At 37.8% G+C, this 26,293-nt stretch overlaps 1 protein-coding gene across 5 annotated transcripts in view; it reads left to right on the forward strand.

Moving 5' to 3' along the window:
• The window catches only part of TXK (TXK tyrosine kinase), a 70,949-nt gene that overhangs the window by 24,658 nt on the left and 19,998 nt on the right, over positions 1-26,293 (forward strand). For all 5 annotated transcript variants that reach the window (XR_004628881.1, XR_004628883.1, XR_004628882.1 and 2 more), the window contains 7 exons: positions 3,478-3,532; positions 10,963-11,042; positions 11,970-12,097; positions 17,289-17,363; positions 19,747-19,918; positions 23,006-23,222; positions 25,187-25,251. Coding sequence is in view for 2 of the 5 variants with exons in the window: in XM_011222030.3 (XP_011220332.1) it covers positions 3,478-3,532; positions 10,963-11,042; positions 11,970-12,097; positions 17,289-17,363; positions 19,747-19,918; positions 23,006-23,222; positions 25,187-25,251 (792 nt within the window). In the remaining 3 variants the exon portion in view is untranslated. The remainder of the gene's footprint in view (positions 1-3,477; positions 3,533-10,962; positions 11,043-11,969; positions 12,098-17,288; positions 17,364-19,746; positions 19,919-23,005; positions 23,223-25,186; positions 25,252-26,293) is intronic.

The raw sequence follows: 26,293 nt of genomic DNA on the forward strand, positions 1-26,293 counted from the left end.
AAATTGTGGGGTCATGAAGGAATGGTATGACCGAGAGAAATCAATGGGGAAGGCTAAAAGATGAGGATGTTGGGATGGGGAAGACCGATGAGGAAGTGACTTGAGGTCTAAAGGAAGTAGGAGGTAGTCAGGGGGTGGATGGTGGAAGGAATGCTATGTTAGTGTAGGCTTCTGACATCTCAGGGGAACCTTTATACGTCGAAATATTTATGGCTACTTTGGTTTTAAACAATATCCGCATTATCAACATTACAATATGAAAACCTGGTTTTCAGTAAGCCTTCAAATCTTGATATACTGTTTATAAATCTAAAAAAATAATTCAAACTCAACAGTGTCCTTAAACAATTAGTCCTATTTATAAGCTCAGTTAATTAAATTTCCCGAAACATTTCACTTGCATTAACAAACTGAATGAATTCAATTTTCTGTTAAAATATTTTACATGCCTGACAGGGCAAATTCACAATTTCAATAGCCTTTTGTAAGTCCACATATGATCCCGGAAATCTAATAAATTAAGCTTAAATGTGGTAAGCCAAATTCTCTTAACCATACAAATATTTAAAAAGTCAAATTCCCTTAAACTTTAAATTATAAGTTTAAAATTAATTATGCATTTAAAATCAGAGGCAAAAAACCCCTCATATGTCAGATTCTCTTAACATAATACTTTAGTTTCTTTAAAGATTTTATTTATTTATTTATTTGAGAGAGAGAGTAGGAGAGAGAGAGTGAGCATAATCAGGGGGAGGGGCAGAGGGAGCAGGAAGCCCCATATGGGTCTCCATCCCAGGACCTGATCATGCCCTGAGTCGAAGGCAGATGCTTAACTGACTGGCACACCCACACACCCCAATAATAGATACTTTAAATATCAAACACATTGCTTATGCTGAATTTTACAGAAGTATGAGTCTGATTTATTGCATTATCTCTATACTGAAAGCTTCATCTTCTTAGGGTTAGAAAGGACTAAGAGAAGCAGATTTACCTTGTTAGATCTAATAGAGTTTCTAGGTTGAAAACTTGAGACCACAATACTGCTACTTGTTGATTCTAAGACTGGGACAGGTGGACCTGAGGCTTACGTGTACACAAGACGTTTGTACTCAACAACAGTTGGACATGCTGGATGGTTTTCATATGCCACTAGAAGCCCCTCACCAAACCCTCTGTCCACAGCATTTGGTATGAGTTTTATAATCAGTGTTTTCTAGGTGTAACAGTTGCAGCCTTATCTATTAAAAAAACCCCACAACACTCTTCTTTCACTATCTGATTCAGCCAGATGAAATTCTGAATCACTATGCCCCCACCTCTCCTATATCATATCCATCTATTCTTTTTTCTGACTGTTGAAATTCTGCATTATTAAAGGATATAAAATTCATCACATACTTGTCTCTGGTTCTTCTCTTACTACTTTTAAAAGTCATTCTAATAACATCCACACGTGGGTGGATTTTTAACTTATATTTAAGCAAAATTAATACTTTTACTTATATTACTTATCACTGTAATAAAGGAGTACAAAACAACAAAATTAACACTAATGTGATTACAGGTGAGAGACGTAGAAAAAAACAATTTATGTGAACTTTTTTTAAAAAAAGTTTTATTTATTTGAAAGAGTGCGCGCACATGCGCACTTGCATGAGTGGGGGGAGGGGCAGAGGGAGAGACTCTCAAGCAGACTCCCCACTGAGCTCAGATCCCCATGTGGGGGTCAATCTCGAAGACCTACGAGATCTGACCTGAGCTGAAACCAAGAGTAGGACACTTAACAGACTGAGCCACACAGGCGCCTCATATATGAACTTTTTGAGTATCATTATGCAGTCTTGGCTTTTCACAGCCTGATGCATTTTAGCAAGAGATAATTATCATTTTCCTTTTAGCACCCAAATTTCACAACTTAGCAAGTAAGAGCATCTTTAAACTAGTCTTCTGTGTCTTTAACTTTGTCTCATTTATTTTTAAATTTTTTAAAAAGACTTTATTTATTTATTTGAGAGAGAGAGGGAGAGCACAATGGGAGAGTGAGAGGGAGAAGCAGACTCCTAGATGAGCAGAGAGCCCGATGTGGGACTCGATCCCAGAACCCTGAGATCATGACCTGAGCCGAAGGTAGATGCTTAACTGACTGAGCCACCAGGGGCCCTGTCTCATTTATTTTGGAAGAATTTCTTCTTTCTACAAGAGGTCTCAGGCTCATTCTGAAAGTCCCTCCCCCAGTATGAATGTTTATTAAAAAGTACTGAATGATATTCACAGGCCAACATCACAATTAACTCTTGCTCCCACTAGTGATAAGTAGTCCAATTATTTTGTCTAGAATCACCTGTAGTCATCCTCTATTCTCTATGCTTCGTCTTTTTAAACTTGAGGCCATTAGTATTTTTAATACCTGACCATTCTAATTTAGTAACAGCTTTTCACTACTGCAGGTTAGTCCACAAGATAAGATGGATTCTGTCCTCAAGGTCAGACAGAGGAGTTTCATGTAGCCACCGTTTGACCTACCCACTGTGACTCAATGTATGGTTATTTATGCATTCTTCCTTCCACTGTCCACAAAAATAGCATTTCTGATAATATTACATTAACTCCTTTTTAAAATCTTATTTTGAAATGAAAGCTTTTCCATTTGTTTTCTCTCTCCTTTATTCTACCATTTCCTCTCTCTTTCCTGTACGACATTTGCTCAGTGACTAGGTCTGGTCCTGCCAAACTATGGGTTTCAATTCTACTCATTTAATTATGTTTACTGTGAGTGGTTCTGATATTCTAAAGTCATTTCATGTTATGTTTCCTACAGAGGAAACAGCAAGATAGGAGGCAGAAAGGGGCCTAGTGAATTTGAGGAAGAAAAGAATCCCAGTATGGCCAAAGCTTAGCATGAGGGGAGAACAAGCAGAAAGATAAGGAAGTGTTTGGAGCAGGGCAGTACTAGTTGCTCCATTTACGTTATTAAACCACTAACTTTACTACAAGTTAACATACTTGGGGGAGTCACATGGGTCAGAGTAAGTTTTAATTTTGGAAAGGTAACATGGCACATATAAAAGCATGCAAATGGGAAGTTCCTGAGAGCAAAGAAAGAATGGATATTTTTTAGTTTGTCTACCAAAGCTCAGTAAATGTTTATTGAAGATGATGACTTTTTAACCACATACCTTCCATGAAAATTTTCAGGAGATTAAATCACTCAAAATCATATACTGAGTATGTGTCAGAAAGCTGAATTGAGATATGATAGAATAAACTAGATATTGGCTTAGCAATTAATAAAACTATTACACTAAATTAATGACACTTAATAGTACATTGTTGTTTATCAGAATTAAAAACACTCAACTTTCTAAAATCAGTTCTGGAATAAAGTTCTTAAAAATGAAGGAAACGAAGCAGGGGTATTTTTTTCTGGAAAAAATGGAAGATAAAATTTTAAAATTATTTTTATTGCTTTTACAGGTGGTACCATAGAAACATTACCAGAAATCAGGCAGAACGTATTTTGAGACAAGAGGTAATTCAGTTTATTCATGAATAACTTGTGGATATTTTCAAAATTTCTGAGAGATGTACATTGTAAAGATTTGACCAAACTAAAAAGTTTTATTGCTTCCTGTTCTTTTCAGTTCTAAAATATTATTACAACTTTACTGCGCGTTTTCCGATAAGTTGTAAACCAGGTGTATTTGTATGAGCTCATGTTTTTCATTGCCTTTCATTGTAACTTGAGAAATATATTTTTCCTGAAATGATTTCAACTCCAACCTACCCAAACTCCTCAATCACTCCAAAGTGCGTTCCACAGTAGAGTCTATATTGGAATTGCCCATATATCTCTGCATCACGGACAATAAAATATACACTCTGTCTTTATGAGCTTAGCTAAGGCTTCTTAAAAAATACAAATATAGAAAAAACCTGAGTGCTGCACTTTCTTTGTTCTTTGGGAACAAAAGGAAGAATAGGGTAGCCAAAATATCAAACTCAGATCAAAACTGCTCTTTTAGGTCAAAGCAAAACAAAACTGCATATAGTTTCCAACGGACGGTAAATATGAACTGTGGGTAAATGTAGAGTCAAACCTAGAAACTAGGTAAGAGGTATGTGTGTCACTTTGCACTGCTGTCGGATGTTGAGGAAATCTAGAAATGGGAGTGAGAAAGAATCAGTTCTGTAACTAAAAAGTCAGTGCCAGTAATGGCTCAAGACCCAGAGAAGGTCTGGTAAATAGCAGGGGGCTTAGAGTTTGAGGGACACACACCCTGTCTCAGCCGGCTGCACTGGCTAGGAGGAAGCGGGATGTGGCAGCAGATGTGGTACCCACCTGGCATGGTGACAGCAGGTGGCCTCCCGTAAAGTGATATTAGTAGGTCTAGAACGGACAAAGGTGTTAAGATAAGTAGGCAGAACTGGAGAAGGAAAGTTCTCCAGTCAGTCCACAGTAAGCAAGTTAGTCACAGGTGATACGGCCAAAAACCCAGGGGCTGTGCGGGATCAGCAGGAGAGACTCTGCGCCTGACCAGAAGCCAGCACAGAGCCAGGGGCTGACCTCCCTACAAAGACTAGAACGGGGAACTAGGTAACAAATCCCCACACACCCAAACGCAGACAGCGCAAATGTGCTCTCATTGCAACTGTGTGCTTATATTTTTATCATATATGGATGCATAAACAACCTATAGTGTTATGTGGTATAACATTTGACCTAAGGGAGATCATATGTATGTTGATTTTTAATGAAACATTGTATTTCAATTTCCTTCGCCTGGATACATAAAGAGCAAACACATTCCTTTAACTGCTTTATCTCATTATATGAGTATACCAAAACGTATTGCTAATCATTCACCTTGTTTTGAACTTCTTAGTATTATGAACAATGCTGCCGAGAACTTCCTTGTACGTATCACCTTGTACACAAGGGCAAGGGTTTCTTTCAGTTATACCCAGAAATGATCGGGTCAGAAACTATGTGCAGACTTAGCATTACTAGATATTTTGAAATCATGACTCAAAGTACTTGTACTAATTTATATTCTTATAAGCAATGAGAAAACTGGTCTCCTTCGTTCTTGCCAATAGTTGGTAGCTTCATACGTTCCTTCAATTCATTGAGAAATTGTATATATATTTTAAAATGTGCGTTTCCTTGATAAACAGTTCAGTTGGGTGACTTTCGTGTGTGCGGGCTAGTTGGGCTTCCTCTGCTTTTACAGAACTGCTAATATTCTTTGCTCATTTTTCTATAGTGTGTTTGCTTTTGTAACTGATTGATATGTATTTTAAAAGTATATTCTCAATCTTTTGTCGGTTATATGTTACCACTATTTTCTTCTGATTTTTGGCCCTAAAAATTTTTTAATGCTCTTTTCTTGTTTTTAATTTTAAAATGTTAATCAAATTTCTCAATTTTTATGATCTTTTTTCCTTTTTTAGTATAATAAATTCTTCCCTCTCCTGAAGTAATAAAGGAAGTTTATATTTTCTTTAAAATGGTTTAAAGATTTGCTTTTCATATTTAGGTCCCAATCTGTCTAAAGTGTGCGTGTGTGTGTGTGTGTTTGTGTGTGTATGTGTTACGCGTGTGGATATTTTAAAAAATATACATATTTTTCCATATGTCTTAAAATATTTTTGTAATTTATACGTTTTCTACTTTTTTGAAGTACCTGGATTAAATCCTACTTGGTCATGAGGCATTTAAAATATATATATTCCTAGTCTGAGTTTCCTAACACTTTATTTAGCATTTGTCCTGTTATGTTCACAAGAGGCCTGGCTTCTAATTTCCCACTCTCTTTGTTCAGTTTTAGTATAAAGACTGTACTAGCATCATAAAATGAGTTGGGACATGAGATTTTGTCTCTTTCCAATCTTTAAAATAGTTTATATTGGATAGAAGGTATTTGCTCCTTGAAGTTATACGTATCTCTCATAACATAGTTTGGACATGCTGCTTTTTCAAACAGATATTTGATGACTGATTTAATTTCCTTTTCTTCTTGAGATGTTTGATAATTTATATTTACATGGAGAATTGCCTACTTTATTTTTAAATTGATTGTGTAAATTTTTATAGAAGCATCTTATAATTTTATTTCATATTTCAGTAGTAAGTTCATGAAGTTTAAAAATCAAAAGATTTTGAAGTTTCCTTCCATCGTTGTCCCTAAGATGCCTATTCCCTTCCTCATAGACAACTTCTATTATTAGTTTATTTTGTGTACTTTCAAGATACTTAATACATACACAAACAAATAGAAATAAATTTTCTTATATCATTATTTTTATACAAATGGTAACATATTACATATACTCTTGTGTACATTACTTTTTTCACTCAGCAATATGTATTGAGAAGGAAACTTTTCACATCAGTACACAGAAAGTGTCCTCATTCATTCTACACCTGCTTAGTATCTCTTACTTTGGACATATCACAATTTATTTAAGAAATTTAATGGAGGGGTGGAGCACTGGACTCTTGGTTTTCAATTGGTTGTGACCTTGGAGTTGTGACATCACCTGCAGGGGACTCTGTACTTGGCCCGGAGTCTGCTTGGAATTCTCTCTCCCTCCCCCTCGTCCCCTCCCCCTGCTTATGCTCTTTCTCTAAAATAAATAAATAAAATCTTTAAAAAAATTTAATGGGAATCTAAGTGGTATACACTCTTTTGCTCTTAAAACAGTACTGCCCTAGGAACCTACCTACACATCCTTGCCCATTTATGTGAGTATTTATGAAGGATAAATCCTCCAAGATAGAAATTCTGGGTCAAAGGGAATGTACATGTCTGATTTTGGTAGGTATTAAAATACGCTTTATAGGAGCTGTACAATTTATATACCTCCTAAAAATGTAAGAGCGCTCATTTTCTCACAACCTTTCCAGCAGGTGTTTAATGATACGTGTGGCACTTTGCCCTCTGACATCTCATCTCAGTGTGGGTTTCATTTACATCTCTCTTACCCCAGGAGTGTTAAGCATCTCTGTGTAAATGAAATTTTATATATTTGTATCTCCTTTTCTGTAAGCTGTCTGTTCATATCCTTTGCAAAATTTTGGGGTTTTTTTTTAATGCTTTCCTCACAATTTGTAGGACCTATGTAGCTACATTAAGGAAAGTAGCTCTTCGTGATATGTGGTAATACTTTTCCCAGTTTTTCAATTGTCATATATATATTTTTTTGCCATGAATAGTCCTTGAATTTTATGTATTTGAATTTATCAGACATATTTGTGTAAAGCTTTAGGATTTGTGTCAGGTTAGAATTGTCCTACCCACTCTGAGCTTATAAAAAAAAATTCCCATGTTTCTTGATTACTTCAGTGGTTTTATTTTTTACATAGACATATTTGATTGATTTGTAATTATTCCTGGTGTAGAGTGAGGTATGGATCTGATTTTATTGTTTTTCTAGATGGTTACCAAGTGTTTATCTTTTCTGTATTGATCTGAGGCGCCACTTTCATCATAAACACAACTATGTTGGACTACATCTGGACTCACTACTTGGTTTCATATATCAGCCTGTGTATTTAGGTGATGCCTTTATAATATTGGAAATACTGAGGCTTTCTTCGTGTGGCTAGCCTCCCTCATTCTTCTTTTCCAGATATACTTTGGAGATATATATATATATATATTTTTGTCACAAAATATATTGATAGTTTATTTATTTCTTTTTTTAAATATTTTTTATTATATTATGTTAGTCACCATACAGTACATCCCTGGTTTTTGATGTAAAGTTCAATGCTTCATTAGTTGCGTATTATTATTATATTTTATACATATGAACTTCACAATTATTTTGCCTAGTTTTAAAAAGCTTCCTGCTGGTGCATTAAATTTACAGAAATTTAGGGAAAATTGATTGGGCATTACAAATCAGTGGGGCTTGGGACCAGTTTGTTCTGGGACCCATATATTAATTATTCCTGCAGAAAATATTAAAATTAGGTCCCTACTTCAAGCAAAAGTAAATCTTGGATAGATTGAAAACCTAATGAGAAGAGCAAACATCTTTATATTCTTTAGGAGCATTTTACTGATTTATTTTTGAAGATTTATATATTTATTTATTTGAGAGAGAGAGAGAGAGAAAGCACGTGCACGGTTGCAGGGGGCAGAGGGAAAGAGAGAGAAAAACTCCAAGCTGACTCTGGGCTGAGTGCAGAGCCCAGCGCGGGGCTTGATCTCAAGACCCTGAGATCATGGCTGAGCAGAAACCAAGAGGCGGTGGCCCAACTGATTGTGCCACTCAGGTGCCCCTTTAGGAACATTTTCAAGTTTTCTTCATATTGCTCTTGCACATTTATTTGTAAGTTTATTTTAAGGTATTTTATTTTTTTGTTGCTACTATAAATGGCTGTCTTTTTTTTTTTCCTTTTACTTATGAAACTCTTGAGTTCTGTTAATTAATTTTGTAACAGAAGACTTTGATGAATTCAAAAAAAAATTTTGGTAGTAGTTTTTTAGTTGATTCTCATGAGTTTCAGGTAGAATCTTATCAATAGCAAACAGTGATGATGTCAGCTCCTTTTTACAATTTAATACAGTATTTCTTGGTTGGTTTTTTGTTTTGTTTTGTTTTTCCTCTCATTTAATTGCATTAACTGGCATCTCAGAACAATATTAAATACCAGTGCTGACAGTGGGCATTTCTTTTTCCTAATTTTAGTTGGAATGATTCCCACAGAAAGCATAATGCTGGACTTGGGAGTAATGTAAATATGGGCTATTGTGTTAAGGAAGTACATATATATTACTATTTTACTGAGAATTTAAAGAAAACTGATTCTAGAAGTTAAAATTTGTCAAATGCTCTTTCAATATCTATGGTGATGTTTGTGAGATTTTTCTCCTCATATCTATTAACAGGATGGATTATATGAATAAAATCCCTAATATTGAATTATTTTTTTATTTCTGAATGCAATCCCTCTTGGTCATGGTATATTATTCTTCCGCTGTGCTACTGGATTCTGTTTGTTAATATTTAATTAGGATTTTTGAGTGGACATGAGTGAGACTTGTTGGCAGTTTTCTCTTTTGTGCACAATCTTTACTGTGTTGTTGGTATTGATATTAAAACCACTTTATATAAAAATTCAGAAGTTTTTCTTCTTTTCACATGCCCTGGAATCATGCAACATCACAATATGTCTCGTGGTGTTTTTAATGTTGTAGCTCTTTTAAAACCTTATCCATTTTCCCATCCAGTAGGTCCATTAATATTTCCAGATCTTCTGGAATCAATTTTGATAAGTTTTATGTTTTGCTACTTAATCACTCATTTCACTGACGTTTTCAAATGTATTGTGTAGAGTCAAGGTGATTCTTTTTTTTCTGGAGCTTTGTGGCTTATCTTTTGGATATATTTTCCCTATTACTTATCAGTTAGTTTGGTTAGCAACCTACCTATTTCATTGTTTTCCCCTCTATAACCAGATTTTGAATTTAATGACTAGCTGTATTATATTTTTGTTTTTATAATTGATTATTTTCTGCTTTTGTCTTCCTTCATTTCTTTCTTCTACTTGACTTAGTTCTTATCCTAACTTTTTGAGGTAGATACATTTATTTTGAATTTCCTTTTTTATTGCTGTAAGCAGTAAGACTGAGTACTGTTTGAACTGTATAGTAGAGTCTCTGATATTTGACATTTCTTTATTGTTTTCTAGATGTTTTCATTTTTATTTGAATTTCCTTGAGTAATATAAAAAAGAGAATGTAAAAATGTACGTGCAGTAGTAGCTTTCTCCTTTGGGGCTTGTTATTAATTTCTACTTTTATTGCTTTGTGGTCATGACTGTTGTTTGCACTCTCTCCACCTTGAAGAGAAGGTCACTACTTATACAACTTGATTAAATGCATGGTATATATGCATATGTAAATGTATAGACTACCTACGTGTCTACTGTATATACAACCTTACTTTTTACATCTTCATCTTTTCCATCTTCTGTCCTCTGTGGTATGTAACACAATCCGTGGACATGGTAGGAATTCAATAAAACCTAGATTTTTATTATTTTAAATGGCTGTAAGAGATTTTCTTGGTTTAAAAGTTTGACCAGAAAATGAGGCTTGTTCCTTGGTAAGCAAGTAGCAGGAGGAGAAGACTGCTTAATTTGAGGGTTGCACCATAGTGTTGGCTTTGGGCAGTTCTCAGGCAACTTGTTGGCACTTTGAAAGTGTAAACTTTCACACATTTGGCAAGCTTCTGAGATGTTCCCTCTCCACAAGTGTAAACACACTCAGTAAAGGTGAAAACTTTTTTTTTTTTAACAATATCAAACAAACAACACAAACCCAACAGTCCAACATTCAAAGTCATTTGAAAACAATTTACAGCTTTATTGGGGCTTCCCAGAGGATGTCAGTGGGAATCCAATTCATAGTCTACCATCAAACTTACAATATTCTTCTCTCCTGCCGATTCTGTTGTCTCTCCCATATACCCTGGCGATGACTAAAATCACTCCTCTTCTCTTCTCTCCAGACTCCCTCAAAGTTTTTTCTCTCTCCATCCCTGTCATCCTCACCCCACCTGCCGTGTTGTTTCTTTTCTTCCAAAATACAACCTGCTGGTCTGTCTCACAGTGCTTCCTATTCATCAGCGATGTGTATCTTTTACGTTGATCGATATAACAGAAATAACGAAATGGTGGGGTACAAGGTTGTCAAATGCAGAATTTTTCTTAGAAAAATCAGGAACAAGGTTTTAAAAATACTCCTACATTATAAATTCCTGTCCCAATTAAATAGTTTTATAGGGGTGACTTCTTAACATATAAGGGAGATAAGATGGCATATATTTGTGAAAACAATCTCATCCACTTATAGTAAGTCAGTATGGTTTAGTTTTTGTTCCTGAGATGTAGGTTTGTTTTTCTTCCTAATAAGGTCTTAATTTGTACAATGAATTGTTTTGCAGTCTAAAGAAGGTGCATTTATCGTCAGAGATTCAAGACATTTGGGATCCTACACAATTTCTGTGTTTATAAAAGCTAGAAGGTAAGCAGTTGTGATTGTCATCACTTTAGAGGTAACAATCCTTGGGATAGTCTTTCTCACGTAGACACTGTCACGTGGAGAAAAAGAGAGCTTAGCACAGGAGATTGCTGGCCTAGAAGTTAGTACAACTGATTGATTCTAGTTGCATTCCTAATAAGCTCCTTGTGTGACATTGACAAGTCACGTGACTTCTCCCATCTCCTCTTCTCAACCATGAGGAAGTTGGCTTAGTGGCAACGGACAGTGGTGGTGCTTTCCTCGTACCCCTTGCCTTACCCTGGGGTTTGCCCACAGAATGTTCTCCTGCACTCAGAAAGCTTCCCATGCCTTTCTGCTGGAGGATGTCCTCTGGCTGTGGGAACTCGGGGTTCCCGTGGGTAGACTGGAAGTGCCTGAGACTTAGCATCCTAGGAGCAACCCTCCATCAATGAGGAATGGCAGATTAGCCCCTCAGCTCCTGTGCACTTCCATGGGATGGGACAATTCTCAGACGTGTTCCACAGTCTCCCATGGCTGCCTAGAGTCCCAGGAGCTCATAGCAAATCCGCTCATCAATATACCCTCTATCGGTTTTCCTCCTTTCTTTGTTTCATATCTCCTTACATCCCTCGCAGGGCATTTATTCACTCATTGAACTGATATTGATATTCAACAAATACTTGTAAGTGTCCCTATTGGGCTCACTATTTTAGACACTGGAGTTGTCAACTGGACAGCTTTGGCTGAAGTTATGTTTGAATCTAAGGACCCAATAAGCTCAGGAATTTACCCAGGGGTGGTGAGGTACCAGTTGAATCTAACCCGCTCTGCAGTGTGTAGTGTCACTAGGATAAAAGTTTTAGAGGTGGAGTCCTATTGCTTCATGAATTGACTTAGTTCCAAAGTGATCTTTTGCTTGTTTACGAACTCACATTTTATGGATTGTAGAAATATGGAGGCTACCATCAAACATTACCAGATTAAAAAGAATGACTCAGGACAGTGGTACGTGGCTGAAAGACACCTCTTTCAATCAATCCCTGACTTGATCTGGTATCACCAGCACAATGCGGCAGGTAAGTTAGCAGCTTTGGGCTGGGGGAGTCAGGGAGCCTGGCCCCAGATGGGCAATGCGTCTTTGATCTCAGACACTTTTAACAGGATCAAATACCCCTGCAGAGATCTGTAAGAGCCCAAAATACAACCTGTGTTCTGAACATTTCTCCTCATTGATGCTTCTTTGTTTTTTCTAGTCAGCGGACAAGAGGTAGGTTGATTTATTACATTTCTGCCAGGTTAGAAAAAATGATAGCTGGCAGAGAAGCAAAAGGCAATGTAATCATCAATGCATTTGTTCTTGGAATTTACATAAGGCTAAGTGTAATGGAGTTTCCAGTTCCTCGATAATCATGCTTCCTTCTCTTTGGCCCCATAAATCTGCTCTCTACTGCAATTGTAAAGAAAATTACTCCTCAACATCTCATTCTTTGTTGTTTCTTGTTTGGAGAACACAAAAAAATTGTATAAGACACAGCCTTTCACAGTTAAAATTTGACTTAAGTAAGGCAGAGGCATCATTTAAACGCCTTCCCCAGATGTTGTTTGCAATAGTTGCTAATTTTGCAAACTTATCATCTATGGAAAGATATAGGATTCCAGAAAGTTCCACCACAATTACAATCACAGCTCTGGCCTTCAGCCCTCACCCAACCTGTCCCAGATCACTTTGAACCCGTAGGGGAATCTTCTTACCTCAACATTATGGAATCTGGAACCCACTATAACTTTTCATGTTGTTTTGACTTCTTGTCATACAGTACTTTTTTTAGATTTCTTTCATGAAAAGTTAGGTTGACAAAAAAAAAAAAAAAAACCTTTTGGAAAATGGCCACTTTTCCATTACACTGGTTCTAAATATCAAGAGTAAATCCAAGGACATTTTTATCCATTTATGGGATGAGTCCACATGGACATTCTAGATGGTCTCTGGGAGTTTGGTTAGAGAGAAAGTAGCAGTGAGTCTGAGTGGGACCAGGGAGGATGTGTTTGTGTCTAGAGATAGAAATCCTTAGAATAAGGAGATCAGTTCTGAGTTTTTTTCTTCACAGTCTTCTTTTCCTTCCTTTCAAAGAAAAAATTTGAGAAACAGAGTGGTTATGCTGGCGTGGTTAAAAAAAATACTAGGGTAGATCAGGATGTGCTGACATGAAGAAATTTCAGCGATAAGTTGTTTAGTAAAGAGAGAAAAAGTGCAAAGCAGTATATGAGAATATAGTCCCACTTTTGTAAACAAAAATGCACACATATGTGTGCATAGAAAAATTCTGTTGAAGTTTAGGTAATCATTTTTAAACTAATAAGATTATAACAGATTACAAACTTAATGTTTACCTCTGGGGAATGACACTGGGGGTAAGGGAAGGTTTTATTTTCTGCCTTATAAGATTGCTTTAGGGCTTGATATTTTTGTTATAATGTACATCAATTATATGGAACTCTTCATCTTAACCACTGCTTTCCCTCCAAACCTACTCCTGTTCCTATTGTCCATTTCAGAGAATAGTGTCATCATCCTGCCAGTTACAGGGGCTGGAAACATCGGAGTCACAANTGGTACAGTTGTTCTCTTTGTACCCTTCCCTCAGGTTCAACATTTATCAATATGCTGTGATTTTTGTTGTTACCATTCCCCTCATTATTTCTTCTTTTCTTCTCCTTCTTCCTCTTCCTCTTCTCCTCTCCCCCCTCCCCCTCCTCCTCCTCCTCCTTCTTTTCCTTCTTCTCCTCCTTCTCTTCAGTTATTGGAAAACTTTCTTTTATTGAAGTGTAGTTGCCATACAATAGTATATTCAGGTGTATAACATAGTGATTCAACATTTATATACATTACAAAGTAATCACCACAATAAATCTAGCTACTATATGTCACCATACAAAGTTGTTAATACTATTAACTATATTCCCTATGCTATACATTGTATCTCCTACAAAAAATTTGTATCTTTTAATCCCCTTTCCCTATTCTGCCCATCCTATCACCCCCAGCCCTTCACTTTAACAACCACCAGATTGTACTGTTTCTATGTGTATGTTACATTTTTGTTTTGTTTGTTTGCTTTGTTTTTTTAGATTTCATATATAAGTGAATTTATACAGTATTTATCTTTCTCTCTACGATTTTTTCACGTAGTATAATACCCTCTAGGTCCATCCATGTTGTTGTAAATGGCAAGATTTATTCTTTCTTATGGCTGAAGAATATTTCATTATTCCACCCATATATTCTTTATCCATTCATCTATCAGTAGACACTTGGGTTGCTTCTGTATTTTGGCTGTTTAAATAATGCTGCAATAGGAGTGCATATATCTTTTCAAATTATTGTTTTTTTATTTCTTTGGAGAAATACCCAGAAGTGGAACTGCTGGATTGTATGGCACTTTTAGTTTTTTGCAGAACCTCCACACTGTTCTCCATGGTGGCCACACAATTTTGCATTCCCACCAACAGTGCCTGAGGGTTCTCTTTACTCTGCATCCTCGCCAACACTTGTTTTTTCTTGTCTGATTGGTACTAGCCATTCTGACAGGTGTGAGGTGATATCTCATTGTGTATTTGATTTGCATTTCTCTGATGATGAGGGATGCTGAGCAGCTTTTCATGTGTCCGTTGACCATCTGTATGTCTTCTTTGGGGAAATGTCTGTTTGGCTCCTCTGCCCATTTTTTAAATTGGATTGTTTAGTCTTTTTTTGATATTGAGTTGTATGAATTCTTTATTTATTTTGGATATTAACTCCTTTTTGGGCATAACATTTGCAAATATTTTCTCCCATTCAAATAGGTTGCCTTTTTTGTTTTGTGGATGGGTTCCTTCTCTGTGCAAAAGCTTTTTATTTTGGTGCAGTCCCATTTGTCTATTTTTGCTTTTGTTGACCTTGCCTGAGGAGACAGATGAAAACAATACTGCTTAAACTGATGCCCGAGAGCTTATTACCTATGGTTTCTTCTCGGAGTTTGATGTTTTCTGGTCTTACATTTAAGTCTTTAATCCATTTTGAGCTTGTGTGTATGTGTATGTGGTGTAAAAAAGTGGTCTACTTTCATTCTTTTGCATATAGTTGTCCAGTTTTCCCAGAACCACTTATTGAAGAGACCTTCAATGGGGATCTTTTCACCGTTGTATGTGTTTGCCTTCTTTGTCAAAGATTAACTGACCATATAAGCTTAGGTTTATTTCTGGACTTTCTATTCTGTTCCATTGATCTACATGTCTGTTTTTGTGCCAGTACCATACTGTTTTAATTATTATGGCTTTGTAGTATAGTTTGGAATCAGGGAGCATGATACCTCCAGCTTTGTTTTTCTCTCTCAAGCCTGTTTTGGTTATTCAGGGCCCTTTGCGATTCCATACTATTTGTTCTAGAACTTCTGATTAATTATCAAGTGCAATGAATTTCATATCCTAAGTGTGTTTCATATAGGTTCCTGCCTCTCTTTGTTTCCTAGCTGCTCTAATCGTTGTTCACTTGGACAGCTGTAATGGTCTTAACTGCTCTCATCTTCAGTGGTGACTTCCCCTCAATCCATCCTCTATGCTGACGTCAGAATGATCTACCAAAAATGTAAATCTGACCATGCCACTCCCTTATTTGGGAACTTTCAATGGCTCCTCTCACCTGCAGGATGATGTAATGTTCCCTAACATGGCTTACATTCCCTAACATCATAACCAGAATATTATCTACCTCTCAAGTGTAATTTCTTGCCTCTTCTGTCTCTCACCTTTTGCTCAAGTAGCCCATCCTGCTTCATACCTCTAGGTATCATCTCATGTGTTACCTCTGCCTGGAGTGTTCTTCACAGATTCTCTTCATGGGTTAACTCCATTTGTCATATTCATCTTCATTTCCTTCCAGAAGACTTCTTTGAATCCAAAAATGTGTGAGGCGCTGTGTCCTGGAGCATCTTATGTATTTCTAGCACAGGACTTATTCCTTTTATATTGGAATTGCCGTTCTCTGCCTGTCTTCCCTCACTGAGATGAAGCCCCTGAGTACAGAGTCCTCGCCTTATTCATCTTTGGTCCTCCAGAATCTTTGAGATCTACCTAGAACGGTATCTTGCACACAATACATACTTAATGATGCTTCTTTCTCTTCTTATACTGGCCAAGTTTGTTTCTGTCTTCCAGCCTTGGAACATGCTGTTCCATCTGCCTGGAATGTTCTTTCTCCTGATCTTTGTAAGAAGGCTCCTTGTCAATTAATGTCAGCATAGCTGTCATCTTGTCAGAAAGGCCTTCCCTGAGCACCCATCAATAGAAGCTATATTTTATCTACTCCGCATACCACTTATCATCTTCTGCTTTTTCTTGTGTGTGCGTGTACTTGGTTATTTTCTCTTCCTCCAGTAAAATGTAAGCTCTATGGGAGCAGGGACTCTCTCTGTCTTATTCACTGCTTCACAGCTCTCTCCCACCATCTAGATGATGTTTGGCACAAGGTAGGCCCCGAATAAACATTAGTTGAAGAAATAAATAATAAAGGCTTGTTGAACTAAGTTGAAAATGATGGAACAGAATACTACATGTTGACCCAATCAAAAGAAGTCTCATTTACTCTACCATGCTATTTAAAACAAACAAACAAACAAAAAACTACTCTCAAAAAGGGGTCAGGAAATGGGTACACTTAAACACTATTGGTGGTTGAATGAATTAGTACAATTTTTCTATATGTGCTTTGATCAAGAAGTCACATTTTTAAGGAATTTATGCTAAGGCAATAATTTGAGAGGTACATAAAAATTTATGTTTCAAAAACATACAGCATATTTTACAATAGTAACATCTTAGAAATAACTTAAAGCTCTATTTATAGTTACTAACCTATATCAAAGACATACTGAGTGTAAAAAGCTTATAGCAAAACATTTACTTTTCTGTGGAACATACTGGGTGTGTATATGCTTTCAAATATATACATAGAGATTTTTGCAAAGGTGTTCACCAGAATGATAACAGTGCTTCTCTGGCTGCTAAGATTTTGTGAGATCTTTACTTCGTCTTTAAATTTTCTTGAATTTTAAAATGTGTGTCCAATGAGCAAATATTATTTTATGAAAAATGGGAAAAATAAGGAAATAGACTAATGGAGAATACTTTTCTGCCTAATTTATTTGAAGATTGGCACTGTCTTCTGATATTTTGTTTTTTTGTTTTATGTTAGTAAGTAGGCTTTAAATTCCGACTTCTCTCTCTCCCCAGGTCTCATGACCCGTCTCCGCTACCCCGTTGGACTGATGGGCAGCTGTTTGCCTGCCACAGCTGGTTTTAGCTATGGTAATGTATGCACACGTACCCAAGTATAATATCAAATCCAGTAAAGAATCTATCCCCAAGTTCTCTCTATGTTCTTTAAATTCTTAGCTTTTCTGAGATGTCTAGATAGGTTTTCTCTTAAAGTTTAAATCCCCCCTTCTGAGATACTTAAATATATGCATCTCACAAGAGCAACTTAAATTTTGGAAAGAAGTGTTTCAGTTTTACTTCAAATTTCATTATACATTAGTAGGAGCTCTTTTGATAAATTAGAATTCTTTTTATTTGGCTGTGTGAGCTGTTGCTGTCTGGGTACGAGGGTGGCTGGGAAATGACTGCTCTCCAAGACAGCCTGCTTGAAAGAGTGTCCTCATCACCTTTTTAAAACACAACCTGTAGAAAGTTTAATTTGAACTATTTTCTAGAAGATGTATATTTGCAGATCTGTGAGAATAAATAAGAGTCAAAGAATTCTGTTTTGTAATTTGGTGACACTTTATTCCCTTAAATTTCTGTCCTTAGTGAGAAACAGAAAGTACTGAGAAAATGATCACATAATTATATAGTGTAACAGATAACCAGGACTCAGGGTCTCTATTTTAATTAGGATGGGAGAATGATTCAGGGTATTATGGGTCCTGGGTTATTCCTCTGCCCTTAATACAATATATATAATAAAAGTTCTGCCATTAGCCATTTATTTAAGTCAAGCATGGTCCTATTTAATTTTTAAAAAATAAATGTCTCAATTTTTTAACGTGTAGAATGGTGCCTAACGCATAACTTTTATCGATCCATTAGGTTTGCCTGGTTTTGCCTATTTAATATAAATGGAATAAGACACCGTGCATTTGTACCCGGCTTCTTGCTCTTCCCCCGTGGTGTTGGGTGTGGCTGGTTCATCTCCATTGTGGTGTAGTGCGATGTTGCACGACTATACCACAGTTGATTTACCCATTCGTCGTTAGATGGCCCGTTGGGTTGAAACCAATTTTTATCTCATAAATAACATCATTATGGACATTCTTGCACGTCTTTTGATGATGTTCGGTATACATTTAAGCTCCAACAGTGTGGGATATATACTTTAGAGTAGAATTGCTGGGTCATAGAGTATGGACACACTCAGATTTAGTTCATTTTCCAAAAAGCTTATACCAAATTACGCTTCAATCAGTAGTGTGTGGGGTTCTAGCTGCTCCACGCTTTTGCTCTTGCCAATATTTAGTATTCTTGTGGGTTGTTTTCTTTGGTTTTCACTTTAGCCAATCTGGTATGTGTAGTAGAGGTGTCTCATTGGGGTTTAAATTTGCATTTCCCTGATGACTGATTATTTTGATCAACTTTTTATAGGTTTAAGTGGCCATTTGGGTATTCTCTTTTGTGAAAGATAGTCTATTCCAGCTTTTTACCCTTAAAAACATAGTTGTCTGACTTTTTCTAATTGATTTTTTTCATATTTCAAATAGGAATTCTTTACTGCTTACATGTTTTAGAGACATCTTCTCCCAATCTGTGGCTTACCTTTTCCCTCTCTTAATGGGGTGTATTTGATTAACAGGATTTTTATGAAGTGTAATTTGTCAATATTTTCCTTTATGGTTATATTCTGTTGATGAACTTATGCCAGTATCAAAGTCATAAATATAGTCTCCCATGTTACCTTTAAAACATACCCTACTCTTGGGAGGGGGCCTTTACAATTCTTTTAAATGCATTATTCTAGCATTCCACCAGATGGTGGTGTTGCTATGTAAAAACGGATAGTGACCCTTCACAAGTGTTTTTCAAGAGAGCTATTTTAAAAAGAGTTCTTTTTTCCTCATTTGGCTTTTATGGAAGGGAAATATACCATAACACAAATTTCACTTCAAACGTACACTTAGATACGTGTGAGTTAGAATCCTAGCATTGGACGTATTTATTAGGTGAATTTGTTAGTCTTTAACCTAGAAGACACCAAGACAGAAAAGCCCTTTAGGGGTGGGAGTGGGCAGAGGAGCAATAGAAGACTTGAAATGGGGGGACGGTGGGGGGGGGCAAATGTTCTGTGCCTCACAGGCTTACTCAGCAGGACAAAAACAGATGGGGACATACATATTCTTGGGGCCAGGTCTAGTTTTGTAGGTTTGGTTCAGAAAGGCAAAGTATTGCCTTTCATCTTGGAAAGAGAAAGTGTTTTAATATCCTTAATTCCTCTCCAAGCAAGTCAAGTTTGCATCTTTAAACTTGAATTCTGGAACTACACATGTAAACGACCTTGAGGTATTAAAAATGATTACAGTTCTGCTCCCTGCACTGATAACATTTTTAACCTCTTGTAACAGAAAGATCTAGATAATTCCTAAGTCTCTTCTAGCTAAAAAATTTCCCAACTTGTAACATGGATATTTTCCTTTTCTAGAAAAGTGGGAGATAGATCCTGCTGAGTTGGCTTTTGTGAAGGAGATTGGAAGCGGTCAGTTTGGGGTGGTCCATTTAGGTGAATGGCGAGCCCACATCCGGGTGGCCATCAAGGCCATCAGCGAAGGCTCCATGTCCGAAGAGGATTTCATCGAAGAGGCTAAAGTGATGATGTAAGTATAAACACAACCAGATACACAGCATACAACATTCTGGTGTCATGGAAAGAACGTGGATTTTGGAGCAGTCACACTTGCATTTATGTCACACTCTGCCCAAGCTAGCTGTGTGACCTGGGCAAATTATTTGACCTCTGTGTCACCTTTCCAAGCCTCAGTTTCTTCACCCATAAGATGGAGATAACAATACCTTTGTCACTGCATCAGTGTGTGAATTACATGAAGTAATCCATGAAAGTGACAAGCATGTATGTTCTCTACAGGATTTCTTTCTTTCTTTCTTTCCTTCCTTCCTTCCTTCCTTCCTTCCTTCCTTCCTTCCTTCCTCCCTCCCTTCCATCCTCCCTCCCTCCCTCCCTCTTTCCTTCCTTCCTTCCTTCCTTCCTTCCTTCCTTCCTTCCTTCCTTACTTCTACTTTTCCTGGAAGTAAAAAATGTTGATTTTGTTTAAATAGTCATATAAGGATAAAGTATTTGCTTTCAGAGAATTTAGGGATCCAGAGCTCTAACAGAAGTGACTCTTGTGGCCTGTTGGATGCTGTTCCTATGGGATCATGTCTGTGATTTCCTAGATCAGCATTTTGACTCCGTTGAATATGTGGCTGTGGTTTATGTCTGTAATCTGGGCTGGATCAGGAGAAGCCAAATCAAATCCATCAATTTTTTTTTAAGTTTTTGTTCAACACTTACTTATAGGAGCAGCAATCTGGTGAAAACGAAAACCCCCAGATGGCATTACCTAGATTCTGTTATCCAAAGCAATTTAGTTCTGTTCTAAATGTATAGATGTCAACTGAACAAACCAACCAACTAACCAAAAAACCAGAAGTGATTAACTAGACCCATTCTCCTTTAACAGCAGAGCAATGCTATCTCTTAGGGCTCTCAACCCTCTCCCAAGTGTCCTATAAAAATGCTCTTCCCATCCAGTTACAATAAAATGAATTTCAAGGGAAGTTATGGTAAACACAATTTTCTAGTGATATCAGCTTCCCGAAGATGATTTTGTGCCCCTAGGTGACCCCAGGCACATATCTGTCTGGTCTCTATTCCCTGGTACCACCTGCACTGGACCCCAGTTTTCCTACATCTAAAGGAATAACAAAACATTATATTGCTGTGTTGACTAGATAGGTATCATAAGAATGACTGAGAGATGTTTAGTTCAGGGAAAGTTGAAGCTGTAGGAACTCTTATGAAACAAGAAAGAATTAGAGATGTCCAATGTCATGATGAGAGGATTCTTGAAAGGTTCAAGCCTTATTGGGCATCTGAGGTTAAGGTTTCTGGGGATGATATTTTGAGGGTGGAGAAAGATGCGCGGAGTGTGAGAAATATCAATGGCTCCTGGAAGTTTACAGAGGTAGGAATGAAGTTAATGGATTATTTCTTGGGTTTGAACACAGCCTATTTTTCCTGTTTTTTTTGAAAGCGAGGCAGAAAAATTTCCTTCTGACATCCTGTTGCAAACCCATTCATCTTTACAAAATTGCATAGCTGACACTCACTGAGCTCTTAGCTGCCAAGATACACAGCTTGGTAATGCTATATTAACTCCTTTTTGTTAAGTGTGTCATTTAAATGTCACCTCCTCCAGGAAGTCTTCCCTGCCATGTTTAATTGGCAGACCAGCTCCCAAATGATTTCTCTTGTATCGCCGGTGTTAGTTCCGTCAACGTACTTGTCACTGCTCCAGGGACATTGCTAAGCAAACGCAGTGTAATGTTTGGATTCTCAGATGTTTATATGTGGGTATCAATGTGGTGGTTTTCTCATGGCAAATCAACATTCCATTTCAAGAGTGACTTTCCTGCCATTATTCTGCGTACATATACATGGCATCCCTTACCTGAAAATACGCTTTATAAATGACGAAGATAAATCAGACAAAATATATACATATACAAGGTATATACCAACAGATTAAAATCAGGTAGATGAATGCCTCTTTTCCACTAACTGATAATGGTTTTGCGTGCTAATTCTATGGTAATGTGTCAATTAATCAATCATATACATTATTTTAAGGTAAATAATCTCCCGGAGTCATTGATTTTATTTTACCTCTATGAACGAAAAAAAGGTAACATTTCAAGTTACTTTTTTTTTTTTTTAAAGATTTTATTTATTTATTTATTTATTCGACAGAGATAGAGACAGCCAGCGAGAGAGGGAACACAAGCAGGGGGAGTGGGAGAGGAAGAAGCAGGCTCATAGCAGCGGAGCCTGATGTGGCTCGAACCCATAACGCCGGGATCACGCCCTGAGCCGAAGGCAGACGCTTAACCGCTGTGCCACCCAGGCGCCCCCAAGTTACTTTTGACAAACAGAGAAGTTGGCTTATTATACCTCTTCTAAAATTACAAACATTAACTTGAATATTGTTTTCCATGATGCCTACTTGGCATAACAAGCCTTTAGGACTGAATGCTATGCTCCAGAAGAAACAATAAGCTTTTGAAGTTTAGATGACTAAAGAGTTCTGTGTGTATTTTAATAGGCAACATTCAAGGACATGTGTGTGCGTGTGTGTGTGTGTGTGAGTGTGATTGCGATTGCTAAATACAGAACAGGGTTTCAAGTTGGCAAGAGTTTTTCAGTCTCCAACTTTATCCGAAGATTTCTTTTTTAATGCCTTTACTTTTTAAAATTTAATTTTCTTTCTTTTTTTAATGCACCAGTCATGGTTTCCTCCCTTCAATCTGTCTCCAATTGTTGTCTGAGCAGCTGCAGTTAGGAAAGTTGAAACTCAAGGAACAGGAGCTCTGTTAAGACCCGAGCAAGGAGAAGCAGTAATGAGGAAGCCAAAGGCTTGCTCATAGGATGAAAAGCAGAAAAAATAGCATATGGAGCTCGTAACACTCAGTATGTGCAGTGACTTGGGGAGTACTTGAACTCTTGACCCCACTTATTCAGCGTGCACAGTGGAAAGGAAACTGTTCTACTTTCTCTGTGGTTGGGTTCATTTTTCTCGTATCTTGATGTCAAAAATTACGTAGAGTTGGTAAATATCACCCGTTGAGTCTCAGCACTTTAAGATGCAAGACGAGTCTGCTCACTGGTGTGTGTTTTTCTTCAACAGGAAGTTGTCTCATTCCAGGCTGGTGCAGCTCTATGGAGTGTGCATACAGCAGAAGCCGCTGTACATCGTCACCGAGTTTATGGAGAACGGCTGCTTGCTGAGCTATCTCCGAGACAGAAGGGGATCACTTTCCAGGGAGGGGCTGCTGAGCATGTGCCAGGATGTCTGTGAAGGGATGGAGTATCTGGAGAGGAACTGCTTCATTCATAGGGACTTAGTAAGTAGGATGCACAGTGGCTGATCATTCTATGCATTATACTGAGGAGAATATGACAATTGGGACTTTCACAATTTTTTAAAAGATTTTATTTATTTATTTGTCAGACAGAGAGAGACAGAGCACAAGCAGGGGGAGTGGCAGGGAGAGGGAGAAGCAGGCTCCCCATTGAGCAAGGAGCCCGATGTGGGGCTGGATCCCAGGACCCTGGGATCATGACCTGAGCCAAAGGCAGACGCTTAACTGACTGAGCCACCCAGGAGTCCTGAGGACTTTCACTGTTTTAAATAAAATACCTTGGCTTAATTTCTAAATGCTTTCCTATTCACGTAATTCTCTGGGAAGTGTAGCTTTATCTTTAATTGCCCCTTGATGTTGTAGCCAAGTGAGACGTTACTCTAAATATGCCTTGAACTAGTTAACCACCACGCTCATCGACTAACCAAAACTAATTTACTTTCTTTTCCCTCTCACCTTCCCTCTCTTCTTCCATTATTTGCACTTTTCTTCCTTTCAACCAATAATCAAATAGTGTTGAGGGCCAGTATCGGCCAAACGCTCTGCCAGGTGCTGGACAGACAGTGGTGAAGAGCAGGTTACTGGTCTCCCTTCCCCATGTGCGGGTGATTTGGTTGTAACAGTATCGCAGCAGTGTTACTGGCATCATTGAGGAGGGCTAGAAATGTTAAATCATTCTGTGCTGGAATGCTCTGAACATTACACCCTAAAGGAAAAAATTAAAGCTTGTCTTGCCCCAAATGCCCCGGTGAGTTCGATGGGCAGCCAAGATTCAGAACACCTGCTCTGGAGGTGGACGGCCTGGGTTGAAATCTGGCCTTTGTTTCTTACTAGCTGTGTGATGCTGGACAAGCTAGTTAACTGGGACGTGGTATTAATTACAGCACCTTCCTCCTGTGGGCTTGTCGGGAGGATTACATGAATTAATATGTGTAAGCACTTAAAATTGCTCCTGGCATTATAGAAGAACCCAGCAAAGCTCTTCCATAGCAATAGCCCTTCTATAGCCATTTAGACCATCCCATAGCCCTTTCATAGCCGTTTAGACCACTGTTCTGTATCTCTCAAGGCATGTTTCCACTGTCCAGCACGTAGTAGCTATTGAACAAATTTTTGAAGGGATGAAGAGGGCATCAATTCCACCGAGCTTACTTTCCTAGTCTCTGCAGGTCGGTCTTTCCTGACAGGGATTAGAATTCAAAGCTTCGTTGGATGATGGTTCTGGTCATTCTCTTTATTCCAAGTGGCTTCTCTCAGATCCCCCTATCCTTGGCTTCTTCCTTGATTGCTTTCTTTTGTGTTCTATTTTATCCACCTTTATGCCATTTAAAATCTATCAGCAAAGCATGAGTCTTTTCCCTGTCAAGCACTTACTTTACTTGCAATTTGGCTTGGAGATCCTTGCTAGCACTTGTCAGAATCTTCTAAACTGGCTCCTTCTGGCTTACCATTTTCCATTTCTTGCTTTTGTTTTTGGACTAACTGAAGCACATATCAGTTTAGAAGAGAACAGAATCTATCCAACCGTTGACTTACATGAGGCTCGATAACCAAATCAATGATTTTCTTTGACGAAGATCTCTGCAAATGAATTGTTTTGACATCAAATACATTGTTTAAAAATACACACTGATTTTAATGACAGGATTCATAGTTTAACATCTCATTGATGTAGTCGTCCTGTTTATAAGGTACTTGTTGAGAAGGATTAAAAACTTTTAAAAGGAAAAATATTGAAATTGCCTTTTACTTTTTTTTTTTATTTCTTTGAAGAATCATTAAAATCCATTCTGAGGGCGGACATATTGAATCAATATAACAAAAAAATAACATGGCTGCTCATACAGAGAGATAGTGCGCAGCCCCAAATAAACTAAGGAAAAGGAGAGTAGAAACTCTTGAAAGGAAGACTATATTCAAATGTGGATCTTTTCTTCTTTCTATAGGCAGCAAGGAATTGTCTGGTCAATGCTGCAAGTATAGTAAAAATATCAGACTTCGGAATGACGAGGTACAATATATATAAGAGGGAATCTTACATCTGTCTACTAACTAACTGAGGATGTCAATAGCTTTGCTATCTTTCTTTCTTTCTTTCTTTTTTTCCTGGGAGGAAAGTGTTGATGTGGTTGCTTGGCCTGTGGCCCTGCTTTGAATTTTAGGATGTGACCCAATGTTAGCTGTGAGGTGAGTGGATACTTTAGACTATTCTTCGGATCTTCTTTCAGGTCATTTTCAGGCATAACTTAACATTTTAAAAAATGTCTCAATCAACTTGTCTGATGCATGAGGTTGAGAAAAAAGCTTTTCGATATATATATATTTCCAGAAGATAAGAGAATAAATTTGTTGAGCTCTGATTTTTCCATGTCACTGTCATGCATTTCTATGATCAAGTGTAGTAGTTGACTCTAAGACTGCGACTCAAGTGTGGAAAATCTGACCTGATTTTCTGCGGCTCAATGATATTGATGTTCTGAGCGCCTTTTCCTTCAGGTTGCTAAAAATTCAATGCCTGTGAATTCAGGGATTCTCTCTGACTCCCTTCAGGGTCAAATTTCATGGGGCCATGTACTGGAGATGGCATGTCTGGTCCTTGTTGTTAGCCACTGACAACTGGTATCCTTGCAGCCACCATCCTCCTGCTTTGTCCTTGGCTGAACATCTGAGTAGATGGCTGCTGACTCACCCCCAATTCCTGCCTGCACGATGCTGTGGCACCGGCATTCTCCATGGTTAGAACCCCCGGAGTTCTCCATGGCCCTGTTTGCTTAGGCACATTCACAGCTATTTGTTTTCTGGAATCTTTTTGCCTTTCCTCAGGCTTGACCTGGGGAAGAGGCACAGGCTCTGCTTTGCCCTTGAATCCCAGCAACCCACAGTGGGGCCTTCTTTCCCTGCCATGTCAGCCAGGCAGCGCTTGGAGAGTGTGGGGGACAGGTCCCTGCCTCGGTCACCCACTACTGTCTAATACTCCTCCCCTTTCCCTTTATTTTTGATTCTCTCCTACCTCCAGCTCCAGAGGTTCATTTGCTAGAGGGAAGGATGGTGGG

This window comes from Ailuropoda melanoleuca, chromosome 11, assembly GCF_002007445.2.
Source record: "Ailuropoda melanoleuca isolate Jingjing chromosome 11, ASM200744v2, whole genome shotgun sequence".
NCBI classification, from domain to species: Eukaryota; Metazoa; Chordata; class Mammalia; order Carnivora; family Ursidae; genus Ailuropoda; species Ailuropoda melanoleuca.